This window comes from Dendrobium catenatum, unplaced genomic scaffold (genome assembly GCF_001605985.2).
Source record: "Dendrobium catenatum unplaced genomic scaffold, ASM160598v2 fragScaff_scaffold_880, whole genome shotgun sequence".
Taxonomy (NCBI): Eukaryota; Viridiplantae; Streptophyta; class Magnoliopsida; order Asparagales; family Orchidaceae; genus Dendrobium; species Dendrobium catenatum.
The window spans coordinates 430,751-452,077 of record NW_021319342.1 but is presented as its reverse complement, the minus strand read 5'-3'; the positions used below and the strand labels follow the sequence as shown (position 1 = coordinate 452,077).

General features: G+C 36.3%; 1 protein-coding gene across 1 annotated transcript; it reads right to left on the bottom strand.

Moving 5' to 3' along the window:
• Window positions 1-267: 267 nt before the first annotated feature.
• Window positions 268-15,470, bottom strand: LOC110112788 (calcium-dependent protein kinase 1). Its single transcript, XM_020845114.2, has 8 exons — window positions 14,798-15,470; window positions 6,323-6,466; window positions 6,083-6,235; window positions 5,546-5,661; window positions 5,285-5,452; window positions 1,213-1,340; window positions 1,025-1,124; window positions 268-554 (listed from the first exon to the last, which is right to left on the bottom strand). Exons 1-8 carry the CDS (start codon window positions 15,468-15,470, stop codon window positions 471-473), a joined length of 1,566 nt encoding a protein of 521 aa, XP_020700773.1. The 3' UTR covers window positions 268-470.
• Between the last annotated feature and the right edge of the window lie 5,857 nt (window positions 15,471-21,327).

Here is a 21,327-nt window from a genome sequence, read left to right as displayed (position 1 = left end):
AATTAATGGACCCAAAACTGCACGAAAACCGTAGGAAGATTCCGACACAAATAGCGCCAGCGACCGCGAGTATTCCCGGTGGTTTAGTGTTTATTACCGGTGGTTTAACCACCGGTTAATAGAGGCGGTCAAACCGCCAGTATTTAATGAATTTCCTGTAATGTGTGTTTGATTTATGCTCAGTTTCTTAGCAGCCTCAAAGAAAATAGAAGCTAACGATTCAATGATAAACAGATTAGCCTAAATACAAATACGACAACAAGAACATAAGCTGCAAGGAGAAAACAAAAGCTTAAAATAAGATACAGAAAGTGCTACAATAGCAACAGACTTACAAAGGGTATCGTATGTGATTAATAATTGGAAAGATATCTCTTGGCATAATGGAACTCAAAACCTTTTCGATGGCACAGACAGACCTGAATCACGAAAAAGAAATAAAAATCCAATAAAAAAAAATACTTGAATGTTTATTTGCGCCTTCTCGGTTGACCGATGTCTGGATTTCCTTTTCTCATCATGGCTACAAACTCATCATAGTTGATTCTTCCATCCTGTCCAGAGAGTAGCAGTTCAATGATACAACGGGAAAGCTGGTAAAGAAAGACTGTCATAAATGGCAAATTATTATGTGCGGATGCCGGATAGAGAGAATCATCCGGATTTCTCTGTCTATAGTAAAAGCACAGTCAAAGCGTAATTACTGTAGCAGCTGCGCTTTTACTGTAGACAGAGAGAAATCCGAATGATTCTCTTTGTTCGATGTCCGCACCTAGTAATTTCTCGTCATACAGAGTTACGGTTACCGATGATTCTTCCATTCATTTGGGAAAGTTTTTAGTTCTTATTTTTTGGTGTAGTTTCTACTATTTTAACAATTTGGAATAGGTGCATTGAATCTAGATAGTTCTTCAGTCAGATTATTTACTATTTACCCTATCATCCTACAGAAAAACAATCAAAGCTCAGTTCAAAAGTTCAAAAGTATGGATATATATGATAAGATAAAGACAAAAAAGCTTACATGATCAGTGTCAACTTCTGCTAAAATTTCTTTTATTGTTTTCGCATCACCCATATTGTACTTTGTCAGAGCTTGCTCCAGCTCCTCCACAGTGATGTATCTGTGCAAATGGCAGAAGAATGATTACTGAAGAATAAAGAGAGGTTCTTCTGTGCAAATCTAGTAAAATTTTCTCTAGAGATGCATACCCACTCCGATCCTCGTCAAAATATTCAAATGCCTTGTACAAATGGTCTTCTTTTTCCATCCGGTTCATGTGCATTGTAGCTGTAATGAATTCAATATAGTCGATAGTCCCATTCCCATCGACATCTGCCTGTGAAATGAATCAATGTATGAAATAGACAGATACAGATACTTATAAACTGGCTAAAAACACATTACACAACATACAGAACGAGAGTGCATGGCAGTCGAGGGGTTGCCAGCCTACTCTGGGTTTTCTTCGAGAGAAGAGAAGGGTAAAAGAAAAAGGTTAAATGATCTATACCGTAAATATTCATAGAAAAGAAAGGAAATGAAATATTTCAAAAAGAGGGAAAAAACCTCTTTTATAAACATAAATTGCGTATATGAAAATTGTTTAAATAACTAGGTTCCTAATCATTCTTATCCTTGAGGGATTTATGTGATAAACAATGAAGAAAATTGTAAACGAATTCTCATAGTTCTCTTTGTGAAAAAAACACATCCAATAGAGAATATTAGCCTTTAATTTTAAAAGAATCACATTCTATCATCTCTAGATATATCTAATTTTTTATTCCCTTTTAAATAAATTTTCTATTTTGACTCCTAGATAATTTCCGATTTTATAAACACAATTGAGTAGAGAAATAATTTTATATTTTATCCAAAATTGATCCTAACTTTATTGGTAGCCAACCTTCCAATGTTATGACATAAGTCTACAATGAGAGGCTAAGATAAATAGGAAGGGTATAGGAAGTACTTGAAGAGGATTCCTAGATGTTATTAATCAAAATAAGGATACCTCAGCAGATTTTTCTCCCCGTAGATACCTCCTCTTCAATTTGGTTTCCCCTCTAATGTCCACATCAATTCAATTGTGATTTATGAATTTTCCTTTGTTAGAAAACAATTTGGCTGTTTCTGATCTCTAATTTTAGTATGCTATTATGGCAATCTTTTTCAATGTACATGCCACAAGATTTGCTCCCACCATGATTACAAGAATATCCCCTTATAAAAGATCTCCCCACAACAAAAAGTCCTTCACCTAGCTTTTGAACTCTTCCAACTCAAGCCTGGTGCTTTTAACTTCTTGATATTTATACCATACAATATGGTATTATGAAAATATATGTGACAGAGATAAATAATATAATAGTAATAAAGCTTTATCATCATCATCAACAATCATATCAATATTTCTTAAATCTCAAAAAACAGAGCTAAACTCCATCAGATGTGATTTAATAATAGTATATTCTTGTGTACAAAGAAAATGGTGCCAACTTCTGCAAAAGCTTATTAGAGAAATTTTTAGTCACATAAAAGACAACTGTTTGAGTGACAAACCCTAAATAACTTTTTCCTTCAAGGCCTCCATCAAGATCTCATCCTTCAAATAGTAGAATCGTCCAGAGAGCCTTTCATCCATCTTTGCATTATCTTCTAAACTCATAGTTTCAAAGTAAATTAGTACACACCATGTACACCTTCACGAGTTCCTACCAAATCTGAATACTACGCATATTAGTTCTCCGAAGCACAAAACTCATTAAGCTATAAAACATCTTAATCTCAAACTCCATTACCAATCCTATTCTTTATAAACCTTTGCTCAAATACTAATTGTAGGAAAAACATCTAATTTTTATACGGAAGAGTTAACCTTGGGCAAGTATGATGAATCTCAAAGAGATCAACCACTTACAGATACTCTATGATTAATGTCGTTTAATAAATATTTGTCAGCATCCATTATAGATAAGAGAGATTTGATCCATTGAACATAAGTAATAGACGATGCACAATTTCAGCAATCCAAATGCACCCAACTCTCAAAACAATAAAGAAGTAATAAATCTTTTAGAGCTAATAAGGTAGTCAATAACTAAAAAGAGACAAATAAAGTAAAAGGACTAAACTTGACTATAAATTCCCAACTTCAAGAGTCCTCAAAGGGTTGCATTCAGCTCAAAATCTATGATGCACCGTCACGGCACTTAGAGAGGGTATGCAGTGTCGGACACATGTGTCGGACACGGACACGCGTCAGACACGGCATGGACACGTGTCCGACACGGCATGGGAGTGTCGCAATTAAAAAATTAAAATTAAAACCGGTCACGCGTGTCCGGTTATTAAATGAGGTATTGCTAGGTACATGCTCGGTACCGCTCAGTACATGCTCGGTACCGCTCAATACATGCTCGGTATTGCTCAGTACATGCTCGGTATTGCTCAGTATAAGCTCGGTACCGCTCAGTACATGCTCGATGCCGCTCAGTACATGCTCGGTATTGCTTAGTACATGCTCTGTATTGCTCAGTATATGCTCGGTACCGCTCAGTACATGCTCGGTACCGCTCAGTACATGATCGGTACCGCTCAGTACATGCTCGGTACCGCTCAGTATATGCTCGGTACCGCTCAGTACATGCTAGGTACCGCTCAGTACATGCTCGGTACTGCTCAATATATGCTCGGTACCGCTTGGTACATGTTTACGAACTTTAAAAACAAGCAGAACTTCAAAATTACTCTTACAACAAAATTTTGTTCCGGGGGCGCCCCCTTGGACCCCCGGCAGACTGGTATATTGTTGTATTCATGTTGTCTTATTATTGGGATATTTTGATTTCACTTTATATCAATTTAATTTGGTGTATTCATATCTATGATTGGTATGTTAGAAAAATGAGCTCTGCTACTGGCGGGGGTGGATTAGGTGAAGTTTCAAAAGAGCCATCTGTCCACACCGTGTCCGTGTCCTATAAAATTATTATATATTATATTAAAAAAATATTATGTCGTGTCACGCCGCACCCGTGTCCTATATTTTTAAAAATTGCCGTGTCCCATGTCCGTGTCGTGTCCGTGTCGCTGTGTCCGTGTCGTGCATCATAGCTCAAAATTTAACACATAACCATACTTCGGTTCATCAAGATAATAAACCAACGTCATGAAATGAATTTTCTTTTAAGTTTTCTCTTTCTCTATCATTTTTCTCTCTCCTATTAATAATATTCTCCACAACCGCTTATCTGTTTCTGATTTTCACAATTAAGCTGCAAAGCCCGATAAAGTCACGCATAAAGTCATATAATCCTTCAAGCTGTGAAGGGACTTTTATACTAAAGCAGCTGCACAATCCTCTAGAAACCAAGAAGGCATCGATCAAGTAAGAAATCTCATGAAAAGCAAAAAAGCTACAATGCCTTAACTCATGCACACAAAAAAAGGAATCTCCATCCCGTGAGAAAGCGTTAACTACAAGACTTGATTAGCATAAAGAAATATTCTTTCCATATCTCAACATATTAATCGTGCATAAACGAAGATTTAGTAGATCCTATGCAATGCTCAACAGATCCTGTCCAATGTATGTGCAGTTGTGCACAACAAAATAAAATTATTTGTCACTTCTGTAACACCTTGCTGCCTCCAAATGTTGTCTTGTTTCCACCAACTATTGAGTATAGGTTGCATTGCTGGAGGTTTCTCAAAAGGGTCAGAACAATAAAGATAAATACAAGCCATCAAGTGTTTTTCAATTTTGTCTTCTTCATCACTCTCAACCGAGTAGTTTAGGAATAAAAAACAATCATTAGAATGGCTAATTTGATAATAAATGTTTTTACTGCATAATTTAAGAAAATATGATCATTTCATTGGAGTGAAATGGTAATAACTTTCTAGTTTTAGATTATTCTTGCTGCATTCACACAACCATCTCCATAACAAATAAGTGATAACCAATGCAAGAGTCACCCAAATACAACGCCAAAAAATGGTTGATATATGCAGTCCTTGCACTACATAATAGAGATGCTGTTTCTATGATTCAAACAGGTAACATATCTCCAGGTCACAAAGGAAGCCACATAAACATTGCTGCTATGCCTTCTCTCCATAATAGAAAAATAAAAAATTTATGTCCAAATAGCAAAACGTGAAGAGTATTGAAATGATTCCAACAATCAAAAGTACAGATTTGTATGAGAATTTTAAACTATGAGACAGAAATATGCTAGACTTTACTGTGCATGGAGGAGAAATAAGAGAGCATACCGCTTCCATTAGCTGTTTAACTTCCGATTCAGAGAGCTTGCTACCAAGTTTGGGTAGACCAGCTTTCAGTTCTTCATAAGTTATTGTACCACTATTGTCAGTATCCATAGATTTGAACATTTCCTTCAAACCCCTAATTTCTTCTTCAGACAAATTTTCTGCAATGACCTAGTAATAGGTAATAAAGTTTTACATTATGCATAAAAATAACAATCCATCTAAAAAAAATATGTACGGAGAACATGCAAATATGCCAAAAACCTTCAGAGCAACTTTTTTGAGTTTGTTCATAGCTCTGAACTGTTTCATTCTAGTTAACACTGTTATGTCAATCGGTTTATCAGATGCCTCTCCATCAACTCTAATCCATGGATGATCTGCAATCATGTTGTAACTGTCAAACCAAGAAGGTCAAAGATTTAAAAGTGAAAGAAAAACTGACAAGGAAAACAACACAGTATTCAATGATTTACATCCATTTGGCAGGTAAACAATCTTCCCAAAACTTCACACCAAAATATCAGAATCTCATTTGCTCTGAATAAACTAAGAAATAGAGACATTATTTGTAGCTAGCATTATGTGAAAAAAAAAAAAATAATCGGCATGCAAAAGACAGTAATAATAAAATTGTAATAAAAGCTTCATATAACCGGGGATTCAAATATATTGAAATACATCTTATGTAGCGGTTAGCTTAAATATCATGTTTTACTATATTCAAATATTAATGTACATATACTTAATTATAGCTCGGAAGACTAAATTAAATGTTCAATAAGAGTAAATACAACTTACTCAGAACTTCAACTGCAGTTAGCCGATCTTTTGGATCTGGCCTTAGCATTTTCTTCACTAGTTCTTTTGCACTACTAGATATGGAAGGCCAAGGATCAGAAGAGAAATCAAGATGCCCACGTAAAATTTCATCAAATATGGCCTGCTCACTCTCTGCAAATAGGGAAAAAAAACTTTTCCAAATTGAGAAATACAAATTCCCGACACTGCTTAATTTGGTTAGTTTTAATGCATACTAACCTCCCCAAAATGGAGGAACACCAGAAAGAAGGATGTAGAGTATCACTCCAGCACTCCAGATGTCAATCTCTAGTCCGTAATGCCGTTGCAATACTTCAGGAGCTACATAGTAAGCACTTCCAACAAGGTCCTTAAACTTTTCTCCTGCATGGTCACGAAGATTTCGATAACTTTGAGGAAAATAAAAAATGATGGAAAATATTCAAACTCACGAGAAAAGAAACATATGAAATGCATGTTAAGTAGCAGTAAAAGAATTCAATAAATGTTCCTTTCTCCATGTAAATCTTTGTTGATTGAGATATGATCTGCAAGTCTTTTGCACTTTTTTTTATTCTCAATAGAATTATGAATGCTCCATTTAAAGGATGTTGAAGCTGACAAAAAATAATAACTAAACTATATCTAGCATCTGTACGGAGCTGGTCATGTTAGATATTTTACCGTTGATGCTGCCTATCACAAATTTGTCTAATTGAAACAAAATGACTACAACTGTATCTTACAAGAGAAGCCCTTTAAAAGATGAATTTAACAGGTTAACAAAGAAAAGGTGAAAAGTTGGAATGTATATTTCTCATGAAACCAGACTTGTTAGTCCTAGAGTGACCCTCTAACCCACCATGAAAGTTTAGGAATAAATCTGCATTTTGTATCATCCTTATTTTTTAATCTAATGAATCAAAGTATTCATTAAAAAAAACATAACCGACCAGCAGAAGTCTTCCAATTATGTCCTCCGTAATTTTGAGTCTGATGGAAAAAAAGTTTCCACCTATCCTATATTTCTGAAACTCTCAGCTAATTTTCCCAACAGAAGATACCAAACGAATATTCACTATTTTACTTATATAGTCCAAACACCTTTCAATGACCGATTTTAGTTTGAAATCTTGCAACACTAGGATCAGGGAAAACAAATCATATGAGAAATACTGAATGAAAAATTGTATTCACACTCAAGTAAAACAAAAATAATACAGCAATTCAAATAGATTCTTACAGAGAAAACAAGCCAACAAAATATATGTTCATATATGCATTAAAACAAAGTTACTCAAAATTTGATCAAAGAACCCGTATTAACTCAAGACGTGATAGAGTTGACTGCGACTAATTCAGAAGGCTCATTAGTAGAAGAAATATATACACGAGAGAAGTATCTGACGCACTAAAGAAGATGTATGGGTTATAATATCTGGAGAGGGTAACTCCAATACAGCAAGAATCCCATTTTTTTTACAGGTTTAAAGGAGACTTCTCCCAAAAAGAAAGGATAGGGATTAAGTAGTTAGGAACCAGAAAGTTACTCAAGTGTTCTCTTCATATAGTTTACATATTGTCTTCATCTGCAAGTACAAACACCTTTATTAGTTTGTAGGATGATTCTTGCTAGAACACTAATGCCCCTAAGCACCTTCCCTAGTGTCTTGAGATGACTTCTGCAGGTACGACATCTGACGTAAGAGCCTTTTATTGGTGCAGTGAGATAATTTTCTTAATTCAGGATGCCTTGCAGATCATACCCAGTACATCTGTATTGCTGCAGCAAAATGAACTACTTAAATTGCTTCTCATTGGGGTGACGTGAAAGCATTGCTGAAAATTTTGGCAAATCTTTTAGAACAAACTTCAAATAACGAATACACAAACCGAGATATAGAATTGTAGTTGAGATTCACATGCATAAGATGCAACAACAAGCCTTTATCCCACTATGTGAGGTCGGCTACATGAATCTTTTTTTCTCCATTGTGTCCTATTAAGGTCAAATTCTCATTTAAATCTAATAAAGAAATGTTGTTTCTAATATTTTATAACAAAGACTTTTTAGGTCTAAATCTACCTTTCTTAACATAAGCCAAATATAATACATCTACTTTTTTAACCGGATCATCGGAAGGCTGTCGATTTATGAGTCAAATTATCATTTAAATCCAATAAAGAAAGGTCATTTCTAATATTTTCTAACCAAGTCTTTTTAGGTCTACCTCTACCATTCTTAACATTAGGGGTGTCAATTCGGGTCAACGGATCGGGTTCGGGTCCAACACGAGTTGATCGAGCATAAATGGGTTGACCTGAACCTGACCCATTTAGCCAAACGAGTCAGGCTTTTTTAACCCGGACCCGACCCACGCGGGTTATCGGGGTGACCCGACCCGACCCGAGGACCCGCAAACGCAATCGCGACTCACGGACGCGTAGCAGCGTTGGGCCTAGCCAGCGTGGATGATGGCGCTGGGCGACTTGGCGAGGTTGATTGGTCGAGGCGGAGCGGCCTGCGTGGCTGCGTTGGGTCGAACCGAGGAACCCTAGCTCGATCAAGGCGATCAGGCGGAGCGGCGGCAGCGGAGCGATGCGAAGCAGCGTAGACGCGACCGCTTGTGTCTCCTGATGGACTCGACAGTGGCACAGCGCTGTCAGGACGCGACGGATCAAATTTTCGGGTCAACCGGGTCGACCCGCGGGTTGTCGGGTCAACCCGAACCCGACCCGTTTTTCAAACGGGTCAAAAATCTGAACCCGAACCCGACCCGTTTCGCAAACGGGTTGACCCGAACCCGGATTTTTTTGGGTCGGGTTTCGGGCCGTGTCAAAAATTAACACCCTTAATTAACATAAGCCAAATCTAACACATCTACTTTCCTAACCAGGTCATCAGAAGACTGCAGTTTTATGTGACCAAACCATCTAAGGCAACTCTCTCTAATCTTATCTTCCACTGGAGCTAGTCCAACCTTTTCACGTATATTCTCATTTCGTATCCTGTCTCTAAGAGTAAAATCACTCATCCACCTGAGCATCCTCATCTCTACAACGTTTAACTTAATATTATGCTTCTCTTTTAATGGACAACATTTTGCACCATAAAACATTGCAAGTCTCATTACCATCTTATAGAATTTTCCCTTAAGTTTGAGGGAGATTTTTCTATCACACAGCAAACTCGATGCATTCCTTCACTTCAACCATCTAACTTGAATTCTACTAATAACATCCCCATCTATTTCACAATCACTCTAAACAATAGACCCAAGATATCTAAAACATGTACTCTTATTGATAACTTGATCGCCCAAAGTCATAAAAAGAGTATAAAATGAATGGGTATAAAAAGATGAATGAGTATAAAAAGAATATAAACGACATTTGAATTACATGCAATGACAAAAACATTATATGTAAAATATCTAAGCCAACTATGCAAACTTTAATAAAGTCTCTCAAACAAGGGACAGACTTGGATCCAGTTCAAGATAAAGGTGAGGTTGACTGAAGCTACCCCTAAATGCTCCCATATTTAAATGCACATAAATGTTCAATGGTAAAATTATTCACTGATCTTTCAATGAAATTTAAAAGAATTATCAAGTAAGAGGGAGTCTGATAGGAAATACTTGAGTTCGCAAGTAACCCTAAGGTAATACTTGAGTTCGCAAGCAACCCTAGTCAAAATCAGCCCAAAACAGTGAGCAAAACTGCTGTCCCAGCAGTTTTACAGCAGCTCCGCAGCAGGAAATGCACCCAAACAGAGAAAAATAAGGAAAAGAAACAAGGTTTCCACTAGTAGATGCAAGAAAACAAAGAAAGATACAATGTCCTTCGATTCGAGAGGAAGAACAACTCTCCTCAAGTCTCTAGCAAACCCTAGAGCCCAAGCACACAATGAGATCTCAAACTTTTCATTCAAATTCAAGATGAGGACCTAATTCCCCCCTTTCCCCCTCTTTAACTCTCATCCCCATACAAAATCCCTAAAAAGCCCTTCTATTCAAATTTCCCCCCCTTTCCATTCAAATTTTCCCTCCAACCCTTGAATTAACTCCATGTGGGGCCCGCCTAGAGTAAGTAAGGACCGGAGGGGCCCGCCTAACAGAGTCCACTCTACACTATTTTAGTGACTCATAATTTGCGTTAAATCACCTCGAGGCCATTAAACTTCAAATTTCCACAAACATATAATATAAATATTAAACTATTTGGGATGTGCTACTTTAGGTCCCTTTAACATACATTAGGGACAAGGCATAACACAAAAAATATAATAAACCACTTTAAAAATTATCTTGTCAACTTTGATTAAATGTTTTACCAAAAAGTTTTAGCTAAGCAACATACTCATTTGTTTCCAAGGTATTGGCCTCGAATTTGAGACCTAGCAAATATGACATGAATGAATTCTCTTACACCTTATATGGGCTTAAAATTTGTAAATAGCCTTTTACCCACCTTTTCTTAAATAAAATATATGAATATATTCCTATTCTTTAAAAAAAATTAAAAATTTTTCTTGACTACTTGGCTTGCTTTCAAAACACACATGCATACAATCAATCTAGCTTGCACAGTACCCTGATAAAGCAGTAAGAGGAAACATAACCTTAGCTCCCCAAGTTCTTTGATTTTAAATTTGCATAAGACCTTCAATGTTGTTTACAATAAATAATCACTTTCAGATCGCCTCATATGTAGGATGAAGTTATAAGACTCAGCATTAGGTTGCCTGCTAATTCAAAGGTAGTAAGTCCACTTCTAGGCATCTTTACAAGCAGAATTGTAAGCCTTAGCCTCCCATCAAATTCTTGTTAAATAACTTAATTCAACGCAAAAACAAAGTCGGGTTGTCTTGCCTATAGAGCAAGGTGGTAAGACCCACTGTCCAGCTTTTCTCAATCCTAGATTATAACTCACACCTATATGCCCCTTCCAATGTTGGCATGGTAAGACTTATACCTAGGGGTACTCTTATACTATAAGTACCTCTCATCGAGCATATCTACTATTAAGAGATATAAGCCATGGCCCCCCAGTTAAAATCAATATGACAATTGATTTGAAATTAATTAATATCTGTGACCATAGACAACTCTTTTGTGGGGTGAGTTTGTAATACCTATCATTGAGATTTTCTAAAATGAAGAGACTATAAATTTGGCTTATAGGCACTTTTAATATCAGAATAATAAGTTATACCTTTATGCAACTCTAAAAAAGAGCAGTAAGCCCCAACTCCCGATTTTTAGGACTCTATAACACGAAGTTCGTCAAGATATTTGATTATATATTTACATAAGCCCTTGAAGGAATTTATACTAAATATTCAAATTCAAGCTAACTTGATTATAGGATGGAATTATAAGACCCGTTAGGCCTTTCTCCAACCGAGAGGTTATAATTCTCATTTGTGTCACAAAGTTAATTCAAACCTTCAAAGATGTACCTGGCTACCTTATTAGGTTTTTTCGGGTTAAAACGAGCATAGACTTCACCATCCTTAGGCAAAGACATAACCCCATAAATCTCATGCACACCCTCGGGTCTAGTTATAACTTCATAAATCCCATCCTCAGATAGAGTCATAACCCCATAAGTCCCACATACATCCTTTCGCTAGGCCATAATCTCATAAGTTTCAATTCCTAAAAAGTTCTATAGCCAAAGCCCTAAACTATGGCTTAATATTAGAACTCATATGCCCAAGTGAATCCTACACTCACAAAAAAAATCACTTTACTTATAATTAAGGCATTGTTTTGAAGTGAGCCAACTTGGACTAACTCAAGATAATCTGCGGACACAACAATAAACCCTCTACCATATGGATGATAACCACCACAATAAGGGATAGACCTTCAAGGATAGACTATAGAGCTTCATGAAAAAGCTTCCCATAATATACAACCTTTAACTTAAATACCTTAGGGTGCATTCCTCTCGAATGAGTCTATCATTATCTCGTAAAACTAAAGAGGCTATGCCAATAACTCTAAGAATGAAACAATTATGCATTGGCATTTTTTATTGCATTTAGGCATGCATCATGCTTCTGAGTCAACTTCAACATGAATTTGTTGAGCCCAATGTATTTGTAACTTCAAAGATTATAACTTTAAACCTCTAAATCATAGTAAGTCATACTAGACCCTCAAGGCTTCTCCGTCCAAGCCAAACTTTGGCCTTCGCCTTAAAAGGATATGCAATTTAGCATATTCCACCTCAATCTACAAAGGATATCAAGTAGAAGGCAATTCATGACTTATAATCAAACTCCCTGGACAACGTAGATTTCTGGCTCTCCATTCTTCATAAGTTAGCCCATTAGAATATTAGATTGACCCAAGATGGAAGTATGGGATCTGGATCAGGTAGACAATCCATCCCCATATATTACCCTCACTTATAAACCTACCTCCAACCACTAATCAAGAGTGTAGTGATATATTTAATCAAAAGTGTTCTCAAACATCATACCAATGATGTAATTAACTATGGGATCCTATGCTCATAGGAAATCTCAATCCCCCAAAATAAATGCAAACCTTGATCAACCTCATCAGCTAGCCAAGGGGAAACTTTGAGACCATATACTAGTATGTCTTGAAAACTTCACACTGCTTAGCGTTTCTTCTCTAGAACTTTAAAAGAACCAAAAGAAAACATATTGCACCATGAGCTCATAAGAGTCTTTCAAAGCCCACATAATTAAACTCTCAGAAGAAACTAAGATAAAAATATACCGAGTGATTACAATTTCTTCAAGAGTACATCTTCATTCTCAAACCTGAACTTGAGATAACAATCTCTTATAAGGTGCACACCTTTGTATTCTGAATTCATTTCTTCATAACTTTCACATTGAGGATCTGCACTCGGGAGGAGCTTACAATTTTTTCAGATGAGACAAAATCATCATAATGATGGATTGTTACTTAAGGTCTAGTTTCAAGCAAGATGTGACTCATCTGATAGCCCAATGTTGCATTTACTAGTTGAGAAAAGATAAGAAACACAACATCGTTATATATACCCCATTTTCTATCTCACACAAACTCAAGAAGATTTGAATATGGACTTCAACCTTGATCGGCCTCGTACGATGCAAAAGTATGACAACCTTTATAGTAGTGGTTAGCTTACCAAAGATCACAGATTGCATCCCCTACTACAAGACCTCTAATGCATCTCACATTCCCTTTCTTACTTTAGTCAAGTTGTGAGATTTCATGATCTATCCAAAATTCTATTTTTTTAATGAGATATTATTGGAAGACTTTATGAAGAAGTTGGAAAACAAACTCCTATTTTCGACCTCCAATGCCATCATACCAATGGTCAGATGTAGATAGTAAATGGAAGTACAAATGACCTTCTAAAATGTTTAGTGAATGACTACATAGTTGATTCGGATCGCATTCTACCTCCTGCCAAGCTTGTCTAAACAATTTGATAATTGACAACTAATTTCTTTTTATATAATTATAGGATATGAGCTTCTTAGGATTATATAGGCTTATATGGCATACCCATTTCATATAGGCTTATACGGCATAAGATTTTCCTTTGAATTGTATCTTATACATTTTTTTTATATTTATTTATTTAAGTAATGAGTTTGCTAGCCTCAAAAAAATGGCTGATTCAATCTCAGTCCTTGACAATCCATGTATATCTTGTGTTCATGTGTTTTGTTTAATGGTTATAAGTTGCCTAGTTATATACATGCAAATCTGATTTTATTTTGTGTTTTGACTATTTGCAAGATTTTCTTAGAGATATATATTATCATTACAAAAAAAAAGTTATAAGTAATTACTAATTAGAAATTAATTTACTATTTTCGGATAAAAATGATTCAATTTCACAGTTGTTTTCGGTATAAACCTCGTTCACCACTAATTAGTAGATTTTAGTTGGACTGAGATTTTGAAAAATATTTCTATAAGTCATTTGTCAGACTTTCATGCACTAAGCTATATATATAGATATGTATAATTGCTTGGTCCAATTGTAGGAAAGATTGTTGACAAGTTTTTGTACTCCTTAAATTGAATTTATTTCTTGTAGTAAAGAACTTGAAATAATTTGTCTTACTACTTGAACCAAAATTCATTTTGAAAGTCTAGCTACAGTTTTGGAATAGATCTTGAACCATTTGGTTTTAACATTATTCAATATCATCAAACATACAGTCGCATATCAATGACATATAATACTCTAAGACCTTCATTGACATTTGCTTTCTTTGAATTATGTGGAATCTATCTAATATTCATCTGGTTACAGGAACAATGCTCTCAATTCACAAGCAACACGAAGAACTATATCAATTCATAAGATAAAAGAAGAACTATGGCAGGTAGTACATTATGAAAGAGTGATCTGCCGATATTGTTAAGAAATCAGATTTACAATTTCACAAAAATTAGTGTTAGTACAAAACTAATATGTCGACAAACAACTCTGTTTCACATTTATGCAATAATCAAAGAGCCAAAACAAGGCCTATATAAATCAGATATTCAGCAGCAAAGCAATATTCCATTTAAAAAAAGTGACATTTTTCAAAAATTAATGCTAGAACTTAGTCAATAAGCTTACCAACAAGTCTGCTTCACAATCATGCAATAATTAAAGAGTCAGGCCCAATCTAAGATTCAACGAACAGCCATTCGATTTTAGCATCAAACTTACCAGGCTTAAAGAAGACGGATAACCCAAAATCTGTAGCCTTAAGTGGGGAACTCTCCTCCTTATTCAAAAACAGAAAGTTCTCTGGCTTCAGATCACGGTGCATCACACCCATGGAATGACAATTGTGCACAACAGTCACAATCTCCCGGCAAAGCGCAGCAGCAGCACGCTCCGAGTAATGCCCCTTAGCAATAATCCGGTCAAAGAGCTCCCCGCCCTCGCAGAGCTCCATAACCAGGTTCACCGAGTGTCGGTCCTCGTAGGCACCGCGGAGCTCGACGATGTTGCGATGACCAGTCAAGTGGTGCATGATCTGGACCTCGCGCCGCACATCCTCGACGTCGTCGCGGTTTGCTAGCTTCCGCGTGGCGATTGACTTGCAGGCGAGGAGTTCACCGGTCTTCTTGCGCGTGACGAGATAGGTCACGCCAAACTGGCCGCGGCCGAGCTCGCGACCGAAGCTGTAGGTTTCGCGGACATCTTCCATCGGCCGACCAAGCACGCGACCGATGCCACCGGTGACGAGAGGAGCAGGAGGAGGAGGCGCCGGGGCCGACGGCCTCGCCGGCGCTGGCGTGTAGGTGGCAGGTTTTACGACTACACCGCCGCCGCCTCCTCCGGCGGCGACCGGAGGATCGGTGTGTGATGAGGGCTGGCCGCTGCAGTTCCCCATGTACAGACGGTTTGTGTCCTTGGGATGAGTAAGAACTGCGAAAGTAAGTCAGCGAGTGGGGAAGTAAGGGCTGGTGACTGGAATTGGATGATCCGGTGTTTTAGATCGAACAGCAAACAGCTTATGAGGTGGACCCCACTGTAGGTCAACGAATGGGCAATGAGGCCGGCATATAAATTTTGCTCCAACTGGAGCTGGGACGAGAAATGCTTCTCGCAAAATATGAAGATCAAATTGGTCAAAATTAAATTAAAATTTTGATTTTTTTTTTCATAATATCTAAATTTTACATATTTTCATAATTAATATATAATTAGCTTTAAGGAGTTTATATTTCTAAACTTTCTCTAGTGTTGACTTCATCACAATTGTATTACTTTGTTAATATAAACTATTTCATCAATTTATTTATTTGTCATATTATTTTTCCCTAAACTAATTTACTTATAAACTAAAAATAAGACATTCTAAATAATACAAAACTTAGTCCAAAATTAATAATATATTACAATAGAAATAACATATTATTTTAATTGTCATGTCAATACATGAAAAGTAGCTTTGTGTGAACTCTTAAGAGAATTTCTTGCCCCTTCCCTTCATGAAATAAAACCAATTGGAAAACTCTTATGCATTGTTTGAAACTTTCATTATACCTTTTTATTTAAAAATTATTTGAAAGAAATATAATGATTTTATTTTGGAAATATATCATCAAATGAAATGCTACAACATTGAGCATTCTTAGTTTATATCTATGGTCAAAATATCTTTAAGTAAATAGAATGTTTTTTCTTTAAATTACATTAATATAAATTTCACAGCTATTTAAATTGCTGGTAGCCTATTCTAAAAATAAATAAATATATTAAATTTTAATTTTAATTTGATCCGGCGTATGTTAATAATGGCTGAGATGGATCTACAAAGACTTAGTAAAAAAAATAAAAATTACTTTTTTTAATTAAATCTTAATAAGAATTTGACTCTTAATAAGACACAATGAAGAAAAATGATTCATATAGCTTACAACACATAGTGGGATAAAAATAAATATTTTCGTATATTTATTATTAAATTATTAATCAAATATTGAAATTTACAAAAAAAAAAGCCAATATTTTTTAGTTTTTATCAAAATTTTAATGATTAGATTATGATGCATATAAATACATTGATTCAATAGTTTATGAATATTAATTATATAAATAAATATATATAATAGATCTTATGTATATAAATTCTCCTGTTTTATAGAAAAATATTAAATCATGTAGAAAAATGACAAAAGGTCTAATCAACACCCATATGATGAAAACTATGTTCATCAAATCCTAATATGAGCCCCATTTGTCCAAATGTGAGTATAGCTCACGCTCAAGAAGCTTTTTTTTTTTTTTTTTTTTTTTTTTTTTTTTTTTTTTTTTGAATTAGAAATTTTTGTGCTAGAAATATGTTTTATAAAGCAGTAAGAAAGATGTTTCAAACAAAACCTAACTCTTAGGCACGACATCGTAGCCCTATGATTATTACGTCCTCTGACCGGACGTGTAGCTACGTTCGGCCGCCAATAACATGTCTCCACGTGCTCTTACTCTTTACCGTGCCGCCCGACGACTTGACCCGGACCGGAACCCGGGAATGCTATGTTCGCGTATTGCGAGGTATTACTCGATATTTGCTCGGTATTGCTCGATATTGATAGGTATTGCTTGGCAATAACAAGAAATACCGCTCTGTGAAGACCAATACCGAGTAATGCTGAGCAATACCTAATTGTACCGAGTTTTTCTAGAAAAACACGGTACAACTCGGTATTGCTCGGTATTTGCTCGGTATTGGTTATTGCCGAGCAAAATCGATCAATACCTAGCAATAACGAGCAATACCTAGCAAAATCGAGAAATACCGAGTCATCCTAGGTCCGTTCCAGGTCGGGTTGTCGGGGCGCGCGGTAAATAGTAAGAACACATGGCACGATTCTACTGGCGGCCAAACGTAGAGCTACGTCCTGTGATCGGACCAAATCAAAGTTCCTATGGTTGAGAGCTTGGGCCTTCACCACAATGTCGACTTTGTATCATGCACTAATTGCTAACTTATATTGTGATATATTCACTCAACATCCAAATGGAAGGAATAATTCTTCATATTTCATGTTGGACTCTTATCCCATACATATCTAGATGTTTAAATATGACATTTTTTAGCGATAAAAAATATCTCATATAAAATATTATTTCACCTAAAAATAAATATTACAGCTACGAATAAGGCAAACCACCTACTTAACTTCTTTCACTAAATTTCCTTATTTCTAAAAGAAATACATTATTTTAGGGGATTTAAAAAAACTTTGGTGTTTGGCACTACAAGGCAATCTCGATCCAAACATAAGTTTTTTTTTATGGAATTACTCATAATACGATGATGAGGCCCAATCGATAGTCTCATTATTCTGTGTGGAGTCTGGATGCAGAGTTACATTTGGATTATGAGTGTACACAATGTTTATACACTATGCACTTTTATTTTTGTACGCAGTGTTTATTTTTCATACTTTTATTTTTGTACACTGTGTTTATTTTTCATCAATTATCAAGTTTTTCTAGGATTGCCAAGGGATTTATCAAATCGGGTTACAGTTTGGGTTCGAACCTGACACCACGCTGCTATTTGACACGGCCTGAAGCGAATTCATTTTCACAGATGGATCAATAACTTCAACACAGACCCAACCCATCTGGTTTCCGGGTTGACCCAACCCTAAACGAAAAACTGACTTCGGGCTGCTTAGGTTGGTTGAATAAGAGTGTCCGCCTACGGCTACTGGGCTGCGAGAGTCTGGACGCTCGACGAAGGACAACTTCGATGTCTCCTCTGGCGGCGACTAAAAGATGCCCTGCGTGAGGGAGGAAAGCAAACCAGAGCTTCTCCTCTGACAGTGTCTGACCTAATCCTCCTAATCAAAAAAAATTGGAAGATGACCTAATTTAGAGGCAAAACCGGCGACCAGAAACATGCCTTAGCCATCAACGGCCTGCGAGCAAAGCAAATCTCCGACCTGAAAGATCCCTAGTCCTCCAACAACCTAAAAGATGCAGCAAAAACCAGGTCATCTACGAATTGCATGCAAAACCAGTTCATCTGCGAGCAAAATTAGGTCAAAACCGAGTTTTCGAGTTGACCCGAACTTAAGCCAAAATTCAAAACAAGTCAAAAAACTAGACCCGAACATGACCTGCTCTTAAGACGGGTTAACCCTAATTTAGGGGTGTCAATTTCGAGTCACAGGTCGGGTTCAGGTTAAACCTAAAATTGACCCGCACTATTCGGGTCAACCCAAACCCGATCCATTTTTGCATTCGGATCCAAACCAGACGCCCCGCTTCAGGTCCGGGTCAACCCGACACGACCCAAATGACCGAGGACCGTGAAAAAATTGCTAGTTTTCATGTCAAAAAATGGGTCAAACTCCACTTTTCGGGTCAAAACAAGTTGAAAACGAATCAATCTCAAATTTCTGAGTAAAAAACGGGTCAATTTTGGGTCACTTTTGGGTCAAAGGGTTAACCTGAACCCGACCCAATTTTTGAAACGAGTCAAATTGTTGAACCCAACCCATTTTGGGTTCAGGTTGACCCTAAACCGAAATTTTCGGATCGGGTTATGTTCAGGTCGTTTCAAATATTGACAACCCTACCCTAACCCGAAAAATTTGGATCGGGTTCGAGTTGAATTTTCCGATCGTCTCAATTTTTGAAACCCCTAAAAAAAAAAGAGAGAAAAATCAATTATAAAGAAAACAGATTTGCGAGATTCAATTTTAAAAAAACATCTATCTAATGAGACGAGAGAGGATCTGATCTACCAAAAAAAAAATGAAACAATAATTGTAATGTACAAAAAAAAAAAAAAACACCCTAAACACATATCAAATACACCTACGCACAAAGAAGAAGAAAAATTCCAAAAATTTCACACCAAGAGCTTTACCTCATATAGCATGCAGATCCAAGACTTGCAGGTGCCAATCCTCAAGAAACCTTAGATCTAAGAGCATACATTAAAAACAAAGAGATCTTTTTTTTTTTGGGCAATTCCTAATAACAAATTTGAGCTTGAGACAGAGAAAGAGAGAGGTCCATGCATCCCTAGGTTTGACTCCCAAAAGCCCAAATGATTCCCAATAATTTAAGAAGGTCTACATTGGAAACCATTTAACCCGAGGCATTCAATGAAGCCAACAAAGGCTAATAAGAAACCTAAAAAGAGAAAAATTTAATGGCAGAAATCGTCAAAAACACTAGATTAGCCTTTTTACTAATTGTCACAAATACATCCATACAACCTGTCAAGCTTATTACATTTAGCATTGATAAGTAATAGAAATACCAACAAGCAAAACGATGTGCTATCCAGTATATATATTTCCACTTCAATTAAATCCCTGAAATTCAGATGGCAAGGCAATGATAGGCAACCATTGAAAAGAATACAGAGCTAAATTCGACAAATCAATGCCACAGAAAATCACTTGGCCAATTTCTATAGAACAGGCAAGTAAAGCCGAAGCCTTGAAGCTGTGGAGCAGTGAAGTAACTGGAATTCTAGGGCTGAACTTTCTAGGGGGGTGGAACAAACAGACAGATATTTCACTTAAACAATAACTAAACAAAAATAGAAGCAAGCAATCAGTTCTTTCAGCGAGTAGTATTCTTTGTGTTGACACTTCAAGGTAGGGCTGTCTGTCAAAATCGGGTCACGGGTTGGGCTCGGGTCCAACCCAAAATTGACCCAACACTATTCGAACCGACCTGAACCTTACCAGTTTTTGCAAACGGATCGATTTTCCGAACCCGAACCCGAACCCGACCCGCTTCGGGTATGTTTTACTAAAATTTTTTTATTTAATTCAATTTATTTAAACCTAAATCAAATTAAGGTCAGATTTATTTTAATCAATTTAAAATAAATCAAGCTTAATTTAATTTTGATGTAGGACGGGAAGGGGGGTATGAATTTGAAATTTCAAGTTAAGTGGGAAAGAGAGAGTAAGGGGTTACCAAAATTAAATCTAATTTAAAATTAAATTAGACTTAATTTTAGGAAATTTCCTAATTTAGCTTGGTTAATTTAGGAAAGTATTTGAAATTCAAATTTGAATTTCAAATTGAATTAAAATTTTCCCAAATCATGTAGGCTAATTTAGGCATGTAATAATGATGATTGAAATCATCATCAAGAGGGCCAAGGAGGTGGGAGGGTATCCACATTCGATGAATGTGTCCAAGTTCAATGAATCATGAACATTGAAATTAATTCCAATTAAATTCATATTGGGAGAGATTTGGGGGGTTTCCAAAAAATGATTAACTAATTAGGAAAATTAATTTAAATCAAATCCAATTAGAAATTTAATTAGATATAACTTAAGTAACTTTCCTAAAATAGGAATCTTTAATTAGGAAACAAATTCAAATTCAAATTTATTTGAATTTTGAATTCGAATTCATTGCCAAATTAAGAGGGCTAAAATAGGAAGGGCTTTGAATGCAAGACGAAATTGGTGGAGCCAAAGGAGGAGAGAGAGGACGTGGGGTGAGGTGGTCTGCCGATTATGGAGATGGAGGGGTTGATGTTTGATTCAAAAGAAAAGTTAACCAAAATCAAACGAAATAAAACAAAACAGAAGGTGAATGGTGGAGACTAGAGATGAGAGGACAGAGAACAAAGAAAAAAAATGATACAAACTATGAGCCCAGACTATTCCTACAGCTGGTGAGTACTACGTTGCCCTCCCCGAGGGACTTCAATCCATGAGTCAGGATCCATCCCGCGGCTGGTGGAAACAAGG

Bases quoted from the DNA above. Each gene is read 5' to 3' on its own strand.
- LOC110112788 (XM_020845114.2), bottom strand. From the start codon at position 15,470: ATGGGGAACTGCAGCGGCCAGCCCTCATCACACACCGATCCTCCGGTC. The intron at 6,467-14,797 runs GTAAGTTTGATG...GTGACCATGCAG, and splicing joins ATCCGTCTTCTTTAAGCCTG to GAGAAAAGTTTAAGGACCTT. The intron at 1,341-5,284 runs GTATGCTCTCTT...TTCATTTCACAG, and splicing joins TTAAACAGCTAATGGAAGCG to GCAGATGTCGATGGGAATGG.